The sequence below is a fragment of the Lygodium microphyllum genome, chromosome 27, assembly GCF_053477565.2.
Source record: "Lygodium microphyllum isolate KBCC chromosome 27, Lygodium_microphyllum_v1.1.10, whole genome shotgun sequence".
Classification (NCBI taxonomy): Eukaryota; Viridiplantae; Streptophyta; class Polypodiopsida; order Schizaeales; family Lygodiaceae; genus Lygodium; species Lygodium microphyllum.
Window position 1 is genome coordinate 15,528,923 of NC_141161.1, and position 12,573 is coordinate 15,541,495.

At 39.2% G+C, this 12,573-nt stretch overlaps 1 protein-coding gene across 4 annotated transcripts in view; it reads right to left on the bottom strand.

Moving 5' to 3' along the window:
* Positions 1–1,620: 1,620 nt before the first annotated feature.
* The window catches only part of LOC148012092 (ATP-dependent Clp protease ATP-binding subunit CLPT1, chloroplastic-like), a 54,669-nt gene continuing 43,716 nt past the window's right edge, over positions 1,621–12,573 (bottom strand). Inside the window, exons 5-7 of one of the 4 annotated variants that reach the window (XR_015689095.1) lie at positions 3,924–4,051; positions 3,738–3,846; positions 1,621–1,781 (exon numbers count right to left, since the gene is read on the bottom strand). Coding sequence is in view for 1 of the 4 variants with exons in the window: in XM_087669452.1 (XP_087525578.1) it covers positions 3,820–3,846; positions 3,924–4,051 (155 nt within the window). In the remaining 3 variants the exon portion in view is untranslated. Of the gene's footprint in view, positions 1,782–3,017; positions 3,847–3,923; positions 4,052–12,573 lie in introns of those variants that run through there. The other 3 variants (XR_015689096.1, XR_015689094.1, XM_087669452.1) reach the window with 3 other exon arrangements.

Genomic DNA, 12,573 nt, shown 5'->3' on the forward strand with positions numbered 1-12,573 from the left:
CGCACAAAATAATAGATTCTTCTTCGAGAACCAAGTGTTAATGTAACATCAATGCACCCACAACTCGTGCTCAAGGACTACTTGTATTAAAGCTTGATCATCCATTTTTTGTGGTGGACTTTTTTCATGTTAGATGTAGTTTGGTTGTGGTGGGTCAAATCACTATTTATAGTTATTGATGTAGTGTATTGAGAATATATATTCTTCCATGTTCACTAGAATATCTTCACAAATTAATGGAGTTGTCTAGGACCCATTATATTGTTCCTTTGATGTTTCTTTTTGCATCCACAAGTGTCCATTGATGGTGGTGCATGCATCTTTATGAAGTGTTGATTTTTGCACCTTATTGGATGTAAAGATATTAATTAAGATATTGTGCTCTCTACAAATCAATGTTTTGTCGGTATAGTGTAGAGGTGTGTGTATGGGTTAGTGAGCCCCTCAAGAGTGAGGCCACTTATTATCTCAAGAGTGAGGTGTGTGATCATTTGATCATAAGCATCAAGATGGTTGGATGTATAAGTGTGTAACATCATGGGACTGCGTGAGTGTTACATAATTATATGGTGTACAAAAGAAGTTGTTTAGAATGACTCTTTCATCAATGTTGAAATTCTAGGCTCATAGAATGTTGTGCAAAAGTTTCCAAGGAGAAGTATTGTGATCTTTCAAGACTTTTAATGAGCGGTTGTCCTTATCAATTAGCTATATCATCAAAGAGAGAATGATTAGGGGAGTTAAGAGCCTTCCTTTTTTAAGCCAATGTGAGATTAGGGACAAAGCAACATATTAAAACTAATCACATTGATGAGGCTTTGATTCACTCACATTCACATATTTTGTGACTATACTATTAAGCTACCTTGCCTTCTAATTTTCAAACATATAGTAGCATATGGATAGCTACAACTACACAAATGGCATGCAACTTTTGAACAAGTGAATGTGAGATTATTAAATAGCCCTCAAGAGATCCATTATTCAAAGAAGAGTATAAGACAATGCTTTCAATCAATTTAGAGGGCAAATGTGCGAACACAAGCAAGCACTCGTGTTTGCGTATATTATCATTGCACTCACTCAAGATTTGATAAGTGCATAGCTCACACCATATTTTTACCTCCCATCAACACATTCATGTCACGCCTTCCATGTGAATGCAAATGTTATTGTGTTACTATTTTCTCGTAGATCACATGGAGGAAGAACAAATCTCTCTCTCTCTCTCTCTCTCTCTCTCTCTCTCTCTCTCTCTCTCTCTCTCTCTCTCTCTCTCCCACACACGTCTCATAAAATCTTTTAGACAATCGTAGGATTGGTGCATCGTGTTAAGCCCACTATTCTCATACATTATAATATAGAATAGATTTTAGACCACTCCTAAATATATAGGTTTATAAGTGTGCGTAAAGTGACTTTTCTTAGTGCCAAAAACCATCTTTTCTTATAAACATTGTGATTGAGCCTATGCTTGTCTACGAATTATCCAAAAGTTAAGTGCTAAAAGTTGAACTCATGAGTCATGGGTAAATGCAATCTCTCTCTCTCTCTCTCTCTCTCTCTCTCTCTCTCTCTCATAATGTCAACAATGATACCAAAGCGCTAACTTTACTCGTTAAATATAACTTTCCCTATAATTGCACAAATTGATCCTTATGTAGAATACTAGAAAACCATTGAAATGTTTTACAAAGTACATCCATCATGGAGGGGGAGAGAGAGAGAGAACCCTCAACTACAACCACCAACCACTTATTTGCTCACCGAACCTTGCCAACCTATAAGCACAAAGCAAATATTTAATATAGCTGACTATATTATTGAAGCAATATACTTTTAAAAATATGATCATATTTTTTGCATTGGAAATTATGGAATGTGTGCCACATCAAATCTCCAAAAATAAGAGTATAAATTTGTAGACCTTTGAGCTTCACTAGAATAATATAAGACACTTAGCTTGTTTTCCTCACGCATTCTGATTTTCTAATACTTCAATATTATCTTGCATACTCCCAAACTCCAAAGTCGCACGATGTCTTCCTTTGATTTTCTGCGATATTATTCACTAAAGCTCTTTTTCTTCCAAAACTACCCTCAATTTTGTCTCTAGCTTATATATCTCTAAACACCCCTAGCAACCTCCATTATCTAATTCCTCATGTTTGTTTGTGACATCTATCAAGAATGTCTCTTAAAAGTGCACAAAATGCAATCTTCTTTTGCAATATGGTTTCAATAACTATCAAAAAGATAATATCTACCACACCTTACTTATCTATCTCATGGTTTTAATGTCCTTTGACACCTCTTAAACTTAAATTGACATTTCCTTAGCTTCCTCCCAAATCTTCATGCTGGTTGTACCCACCTTCAATGGATACTATTCCTCTAGTTCCGCCAAGCACATACAAGAGAAAAGCAATAAGAGATTAATGTGTTCAATGATCGACTCAAAGTGCTCGAGTGTGGAGCAAATCATTTTATAAGAAAATCAATGGACATGGCATTGGTCACTAATTGTTCACATAAAAAATCCGAATTATTGTGGATTAATTGTCCATACTTAAACAGGTGGCTAAAGTTACTAAATACCTTCACTCTCATGTTGAAAGAACCAAATGTTATCTAGACAACATCAGTATAAGATAGTTTTCATAAGTTTTCATAAGTGTGATTCAAAGGCATCGACCACAAAAATTCAACTTTGTCAAGAGGCCGTGTGTGTCGCATATTGAAGAATTTCCAATTTCTCAACAATGGGTTAATTTACTTGCTAGATACTAGAACTTTGGGTGCATGGATAGATTAGATTTAATCATGGCTTAAAACAAACTAAACAATCATCAAAAGGAACTTTTGTTATTACAAATTTAGTAACAATGATTGACACCAAGTTTAGACCATGCACAATACTCTACAGATTTCTTTCATGTAACTTAGGGCATATTAAAACTAACATATTACAAACTTAGTTGCACCTAGAAATTGTTAGTGTTAAGACATTAATTTTGCTTACTCTTTCTACATGGGAAAACTTTCTTGTGGTGCTCACTAATTGCTTAACAAACTTCTCCCTCATTTACATGCACTATTTGTTGTGTTCATCACCAGCAGATCGTTCATTCAGAAGATCACCATCACAATTTATTAGGTTGCTAATAGTCATGATCGTGCATAGCACGATCTCACTTTGAGGAACAAAGACTTGCAATCATCACAATCAGGACTAAACAGAGTAAAGATTTTCCTAATGAGATGAAGAGCATTGTTGTTTTACGAGGATCATAGAGCAGAGCATTCAAAGGCACCAATTAAAAAATAGCACCATAAAAGGAGCTACAAGAGAAGAGCAACTTTGTATATGAACCCAATGCACCCAAAAACAGTCAGCTTGTCTCTTCTCAAGAAAACTGTCCATGCAGCCGCCTTTCGGAGTGCACCCCCAAAACTACATAAGAGTCCTTTTCTCAAACAGCCTCACCTACGCACCTGCAACTATAGTTCCATGGTAGTCTGTAGAAGAAAAATAAATGATTTCTCCCGAAATCTTTTTGTGTCTCATCACCAATTATAGGAAAGATACAATGAGTGGGAAGCTAATTACGATGAGATATGTTGCTGAGGCCAAAATTCATCAAAACCAAACTTGTGTAAGGACATGTGATCTTTAAATGTCCCTTGATTTGCAAGGCCCTCAAAGGTATTAAAATGAAACAAGGGGAGATCTCTACCTGAAGGATGCAACATTTCAGATTCAGAAGATGATCTGAAACCAGCTCATTCATTTCAACATCATAATATCTCAATGTTGATTCAACCAACTGCTGATGCTTCCTTAAGCTGCACAGAAACCGCCACATTAGTTTCTACACTGACATACTCATTGAGCTATTGGAGCACAAAGTGTGACAACTTACAGTTTCTTCAAGCTCTTTTGCTTTCTTGTCATCAAATCCCAGAGCTTCAAGTACTTGTTGACCAGCTGAGCCTTTCTGGGCCCAAATACCAAGTAGCAAATGAGTGGCAGTCACCTCATCACTGTCTCCTGCATATAAATAATTTATTTTATTTAGACTGAACATACAATAACATGCACATGCAGGAATGCTACCTGAATGTTTAGGAATGCAGGAACATGCTCTACAGATAATACTGATTCCAGAAAATGCGAAAAAGCAGAACACTGAGAGCTCTAACAGTATAAGAATTTCATCATGATAATGTCAGAATTGGCACAACATCAGATACACAAGCTAGGAAGGGAATTGTATGAACAAGTCACTGCTCATTTATCCCACTCGTATATACCTTAAAGCCTCAAGCTACTAATATTCAGCATTCAATTTGAGACTTAAGTTCGAAAGAACTGACGTTGTAAAAGAGCACCAACACATGTGTTTAGCAGGAGTGCTCCAATTTCCTTCTAGATCCCAATTCACAGCAATAGCATACTGACTTTGCCTGATGGCACCAGTTGATACACCAACACTACAACTCCACATCTTCATCAGCCTCTGCTCTAACTGGTGGTTAGTACACTTGGGATCTGTCTCCAAAGACAACACACGTCAACATCTCCCTCAGGCCACTCCAATGGCAAGACTGTAGTTGTCCACGTCCGACGGACAGGTCAACTCATCCGATCCGTCCTGCCCAATACGACACGTCTGATGGAAACTGTCCGACTGTTTCAAGTGCCTGTTTGTGACCATTTGGGGTCACTTTTGGGGTAAATTCTAGGTGTTGTTTAGGCCTCCTCTCCACAACACACTTGTACATACCCTAGATCTCTTTTTTTCGTAAAAGGTAATTGTATTAATTATGAAGAAAGTACAAGTTCTCATGATTACAAGATACACGATGGGTCTACCCCATCGTGTGTAAAGAGGACACTATCTCTTTACAAGAACCAGATGACCTAAGAATTACAAAGTCATGGCAAAGACGCAGAGGAAATTGCCATATGCCAGGGACGTAAGTCCTCCCAAGAGAGCATATCAGAGTGCCGGAGAAGATCTATCTGCCAATACAAGAGACCCTTAAGCCTAGCAATATGCCGCTGAACATTATAGGCGGAATCAAAAAGAAAAGCATTCCGAATGGTCCAATTATGCCAACAGCCCCAATATCGCAGAAAGTGAAACATGATCTTCATATGTGGCTGTGTCGGTGTGGGGTATTTGGGCTGCACAACATCCCCTAGATCTCTCTCTCTCTCTCTCTCTCTCTCTCTCTCTCTCTCTCTCTCCTTGCCTCCCTTCTAGCAATATACTATTTCCCTCTCTAATTTCAAATTCAAATGTCAAGCTCAACTTTCAAGCTCTCTATTCTCAAACTCTCTCTCCTCAAGCTCTCTAACCCCACTCCTTGAAGCTCTCCTTCCCCATATCTCAAGCTCTTAATATGTAAACTTCTAGTATAAAGTTCTAAATGTTTAAAGTATATTACTTTGAGTCCCAACATTCAGTATAGGTATTAAAATTATATGTACAATTTTTTTCATCGCACAGAGAATCGGACATAGGTCCAAGATTTATTAGTCCGATTAGTACCGTACTAGTATTGGACGGTACTAATCGGACGCCATCGGACATGACAACCCTATGAAAGACACTTGCTGTTGGACAGCTCTACCCTAGAGCATCTTGTATGTTCCTTCCCTCATTTGCAGCATTCATTCGTTCACTTCAGAGTTATCTTTCTTCTCTATTTGTGTTTGTGTTTTGTGTTACTGTTTGAGTTATTTTTTAGTTGTGTTCGTACATTTTGTGTTTTCTTTATGCAAACCCTAGCATGTCTTCACATGGTATCAGAGCTGGCACTCCTTTAAAGAGTTACATGAAGCTATCCTGTAGGCGTGGTTTGTGTGAGATACAAGAACAACACATAATTGATTCGCAATGGCTCAAATGACTCTATCTTTGGATCCTTTGATGCTTTCTCAAGCTACTCCTTCAATGGAGGCTCTATTGAGGCATTCTAGTCTTGCGTGGAGGACAACACTCCATCTACTAACCTTTCTTTTAGGGATCACTCACAACGGCCCACGTCTCATACTCCTTCACAAGGTACACCTCAGTTGGAGCACTCCCCTAACAAGACTAATCACCTCTCAATGGAGGAAAGACTATCCACTAGGGACATAGCCAAAAGTTCAAACGCTTCACAATCGAGCCCAATGACAAGTTCGTACAATCCATTGTTGTGTGAGTCTGATTTTCTCTATTCTTCTTTTTCAATTATACAAGAGCTAACTGTAAGTCACCATGGAGACTCAAGTTTATACCAGTATAGATTTAAAGAAAACTTTATGTTTCGAGATATTCCACAAGGTAATCCTTTATCCTTTGTTTCATTTGAGTATAAATTTGGCACTTTCCACTCACCTTCGCTTTTCTTGCCCTTCCCTCCCACTTTCCCTTCACATTTAGAAACCCATCTCTAAAAGCTCATTGATCTGCTTGACCACTTCTTTGCGCTCAGATTCAAACAATCTTTAGGGTGGCTTATTTACTAGCTTGGAGTGAGGCTCTTAAGTCGATAGGATGATCTACTACTAGGCTATGCGTCCAAACACCAAAAAGTAATCAACTTTCTATTTCTTGCCATACCAAGCTTCAAATGGTGTGATCGTCTTTAGTGCTTTAGAGGGTGCATATTTTAATACATGATTCACACATTGAAGGCCTTCTAGCCAAAACTTATGTGTCATCTCCATTTTTCCTTTCAATAATATCATTTTGCTACAATTCCATTCTTACAATGCCTTGATGTGTAATGCCATTGTCAAGCAAACATGTCTCAAAAGCACGAGACATGTACTCCACCCTCTATGCGTGCAAATTGTCTGCATTTTCAAGCCAATTTCAGCCTCAAGCTTTGCGACAAGTTATTTAAAATGCATAAACATATCAGATTTTGCTCTCATCCCATGCCCCCATGTATACCGAGAGTCATCATCAATAAAGATCACAAAATAAACATGACCCCCAAGTGTGTGTGTCCTCATAGGGCCACAAACATCGGAGTGAATAAGCTGCATTTTCTCGACAACGCGCATTGCATAATTCTTTTTGAAAGCAAATTTGTGCATTTTGCCCAAAATACATCCCTCGTATACATGGGGAGATGGGGTCTCAACTGGAGGGAATGCATCTACCATTTAACACCGTTGAAAGGTCATCTGACTACCAAAACTCATATGTTCATAGTGAATATGCTATAGCTCCACATTCTGCCATAGTTCCATTCGTACTATGAACGAACTAGTTCATTCTGTACGGTTCATATTGTACCATACGGTACGTATCCAAACCAATTCGTACCAAAAAACATGCTATTTTTGTTGGGAATAAAGGGTCATTGTGCCTTTTATGATGTTCAAGTGTATACACACCCTTGCACATGTACTATTTATGTTTACATTTATATTTATATTTATATAAAATCAAAAACCTAGTGGTACTTGGAGATTGTACCCACATCGAGACACACACACACACACACACACACACACACTCTCTCTCTCTCTCTCTCTCTCTCTCTCTCTCTCTCTCTCTCTCTCTCTCTACTTTGCACTCACTCTCACTGTGCGAACCACAGCATCACGTGTCTCGATCCTTGCACATTCTGCTGACAAACTGGTATCAGAGCTTAGGTTGCTACAACTGCGTCAAGACAGTCGTCAAAGCTACGTCAAGATATTCATCAAGACAGTTCGTCAAGCTACATCACATGTCCATCAGACTACCTCACACATTGCGTCAAGTAGTCCATCAGGCTGCATCAATCCATCACGACAGCCTGTCAGGCTGCGTCACACAATCCATCAGACTACATCACGCAGTCCATCGAGCTGCGTAAGACAATCCATCAGACAGCGTCAATCTGTCAAGCTACATCAAACAGTCCGTCAAACTCCATCAATCCATTAGGCAACTCAAACTACAAGCGGTAGTCCAATCAAGATAATGCGACGGATTTTTCATTATTTTTCAAAATTTCAAAGGTTTTTTGAATTAAACCTTTGGCCCACTAATGGGTATTCGCATGGGTAAGCACAATGTGAAATTTTGAGCTGAAAATTTAGAGGATTTTTTTTGGATTTGGGGATTTTGATGCAAAACATGACAATTTGATTCAAAAATTGCAATTTTGGTGCACATTTGCTCGAGAAATTTGGGGCATTTTACATTTTAATGAAATTTTGTCAATCTCACTTCAACTTGTGCACAACGGACCCGAGAATTGAACCTTTTGCAGAATTCCATCAAATTGCGCAAGAATTTTCTAGTACATGGACTTGGGTACATGTATTGATGCAATTTGACTAGATTTGCCTTTGGAAATTTGGGGCTTTTGATCGCAATCGTCAAATTTGTGCTCGAGAATTCTTTTTGAGCAGAAATTACAGTCGAATTTTGGGGATTTCACATGCAATTGGTGCCTTGACCTCTACATCTGGCAGTAATTGATTGTGGTGCAGTAACAAACATTCCCTGATTCTGAAAATCAATTTGCATATCTGAAATTTCTGCGATTTCTTGATTTTCACTACTGGTTGGTACTTGCAATGTACAATGGTCATTTGTGTGACATTTGGGCTTGCATTTGCTAACGTTTGAGTCAATTTAGTGCTGCAAATCATGGCTCGAAACAATCACAACAACAACCTTTTGCACATCAAGAAGCTTGAGGGTGCACAAAATTTTACAATATAGCAAAAACAATGCTAGAATGTCTTGGTGCAAAAGAAATAGGCGAAGCCCATCAAAGCGAAGGGAATAAGACCAGTAGGTATGGAGCAAGAAGAGTGGGATGATTTGGATGAGCTTGTACACTCTACCATAGAGTTCTCAGTGTCAGACAACTTGCTCTTTAACATTGAGAAGCTGAATTCGGCATATGAAACGTGGCCAAGACTTGAGGAATTGTATGCTCAGAAAATCAGAAAAGTGCAACCAGTAAGGTTTATTGGCTGGAAAAAGTTTATAGACCTTCACATGAAGGAAGGTACAGCCATGTCTATACATTTGAATGAGTTCAACTCAATTTTCAGTCAATTGATTGCTTTGGATTTCCACATTGATGATGAGTTCAAGGATGCCTTCTTGCTATACACTTTGCCTGAAAGTTGGGATACTTTTAGAACAGCCTTGAGTAACTCAAATGCTCATCTATTATATTCTGATGTGGAGAGTTCTTTGCTGATGGAAGAACTCAACAAGCAAAATAATTCAGTAAACAAGTCTTCTAATGCATTGCGCACTAGGGGCAGATTTCAGCAAAAGAGCAGTTTTGAAAATAGAGCACATAGCAAGTCTCGTGGCAAAAATGTGGAGTGTCATCATTGTGGCAAGAAAGGGCACTACAAAAGGATTGTTTTCAATTAAAGAAAGAGAAATGTAAAAACAAAAACACTGAAGACAACAAGGCTAAGAAAAAGGACAGCCAGCCTACAAAGAAGAGCAACGTAAAGATAGAGGAGGTAAATGTAGTCACTCATGAGAATGACAATGACGGTGATGTACTTCTTGCTACTTCTTTGAGTGCACATGCATTGATTGCAAATTCTGATGATGACATGCACACTTGGATACTTGACTCGGGTGCGTCTTTTCGTATCACACAACATCATGAGTGGTTTTCTGACTACAATGGTAGTGCACATATTGTTGTCCACTTGGGGGATAACTATACATGTCAAATTGCAAGTATTGGCAGTGTGAAATTGGAATTTCAGCAAGGCTTTGTGTTCGTTTTGCATAATGTCAAGCATGTACCTCAAATCAAAAAGAGCTTGATAAGCACATGACAACTAGATGACAAAGGCTATCATACCACCTTTGGGGATAGCAAATGGAAAATTTGTAAGAGCTCGCGCATTGTTTCCAAGGGTCCTAAAAGTGATACTTTATATCCTTTGTATATATCTAGCGTGCATGACCATGTAGTCACCATAACCGAGCAACCAAGTGTTTCTTTGTGGCATAGTCGGTTGGGACACATGAATCAATCTGAAATGAAAGTGCTTTCTAGTTTGGGTTATGTTTCGCCTTTGAGATATGCTGATTTTGAACATTGATTGTTGCATCTATGGTAAGTATATGCTCAAACATCACATAAAAAATCTCTCTCTCTAAAGTCTTCACCCTTAGAGTTGATACACTCAAATGTATATGAGATACCAAGGTTATCTCTAGGGGGAAAGAAGTATTTCATTACTTTTGTTGATGATGCCACACGCAAAGTGTGGGTTTACCCAATCTGTCGTAAAGACGAGGCCTTGGACAAATTTACAACATTCCTGGCACTTGTTGAAAATCAAACCAACAAGACATTAACGTGTCTTTGCTTTCTGACATGGTCAGGAATATATGTCCAAAGCCTTTCAGGACTTTTTTCACAACAATGGGATTAAAAGGGAGCTCACCGCCCCTCACAATCCACCCCAAAATGGTGTTGCAAAGCGTATGAACAAGATCATTCAAGAAGATGTCCATAAAAAAAAATTGTCACATACTGCTTTATCTCATGGATTTTGGGCAGAGGCCATTATGATAGACATACACTTGATTAATTAGTCACCAAACAAGTCCTTTTTTTTTTTTTGGGGGGGGGGGGGGGGGGGGAGGGGCACGGCCCTCAAGAAGCATGGTCGGCCAAGCCACCTTCTGTTAGAAATCAAGCTCACCGTCAGTGTGTCTTCATCTATGACCGACATCTATGACAACTAGTGTGTACAACTATCTACATGTGACTACATTAAATAAGTCGGGTTAGTAGTCAGTCAGTGACCTGACTAGAGTTAGTCAGTCTAGTCTACATTTACACTAGGTCACTTTATCTTGTAGTGTGTGTGCTTTTTACTGGAGTGCGTGGAAATGAAGGAATGAGCTTGAGAGCCTGAAGGCTCATGGATATGGAGTCTTTCCCTTTCTCTCTCACCGTCAGTGTGTCTTCATCTATGACCGACATCTATGACAGCTAGTGTGTACAGCTGTCTACATGTGACTAAATTAAATAAGTCGAGTTAGTAGTCAGTCAGTGACCTGACTAGAGTTAGTCAGTCTAGTCTACATTTACACTAGGTCACTTTATCTTGTAGTGTGTGTGCTTTTCAGTTGAGTGTGTGGAAATGAAGAAATGAGCTTGAGAGCCTGAAGGCTCATGGATATGGAGTCTTTCCCTTTCTCTCTCTCTACTCTTTGAACATGGTATCAGAGCTTCATCCATGAGGCTGTGGGAGAATGGGCATGACAACTTGCAGTGCAAAGGAGATGGAAGTAAGGAATGAGGAAGAAGCTGGACACTTGCAAATGTAGCCATAGTCAAAGGAAGGAATCAGCGTGGACTGCCTTCTGAAAATCGTGGACTGCCTCCTGAAAATCAGCAACCTGTGTCTGAAAATCGTGGACTGCTCTTGAAAATCAGCAACCTGTATCTGAAAATCTGCGCCTGCTGATCTGAATGGACAGCAGCCTGTATCTGAAAATCTGCGCCTGCTGATCTGAATGGACAGCAGCCTGTATCTGAAAATCTGCGCCTGCTGATCTGAGTGGACAGCAACCTGTCAATCTTCAGTGGGGCACCTGGACAAGGTTCATAGAGCATGTATGCTCACTATTGAAGGTATTTGAAGTGTGCAAGGAGTAAATGCTTGTGTGGGAGCTCTGTTATGAGCTGGAGTGACAGACACAGACCTGTAATCATTTCCGAACTGCTGTAAACATGAATGGACAGCATGCATTCAGTCATTACTGACACACAGGAGCCTTGTACTACACTCAGAAGGCATCTTTGGAGCACAAGAATGTGTCAAAGCATGTATACATTGGATCAAATGTCTTGGAGCTGAGATCTCTTGCTCAGAATACTCAGATCTGAAAATCAATGACAAGCTGAAAACTGTCATAAACAGTCAATGACAGAATACTCAGATCTGAAAATCAATGACAGGCTGAAAACTGTCATACACAGTCAATGACAGAATACTCAGATCTGAAAATCAATGACAGGCTGAAAACTGTCATACACAGTCAATGTCAGAATACTCCAATCTGAAAATCAATGACAGGCTGAAAACTGTAATACACAGTCAATGACAGGTACTGTGCATTACTGAAGCAATACAGGTCATCTTGGGGGTTCCATCACCTATATGAACTGGCCTATACATGCTGAATGCATGGAGAATTGAAGCAAGCAATGAGCATCATTGAAAACTGAATTTTGAAGCTGAAGTAAACGCAGTTACACTGTCCTGGTTAATTACAAACAGCTCATGAGATTTATGCCATTGGTCAATGAAGACAGGTTGTCTATGCCTACTCAGATGCTCATGTATTGAACTTGCCACTACAAAGTAAATGTATGACATGGTCAAAAGACATTTTGGAGCTGCTTGGAGCTTGGTATACTGAATTCTGGTTGACTGCAACCTGAAACTGAATTTGTTGACACACTCAGTTTTGGACTTGAAATTGCTGCTGGTTACTCACAGTTTACAGTTTTCAGACTGCATGTATGTACCCTGGCAGTGAGGTTACATAAGCTTAAGCTGAAGCA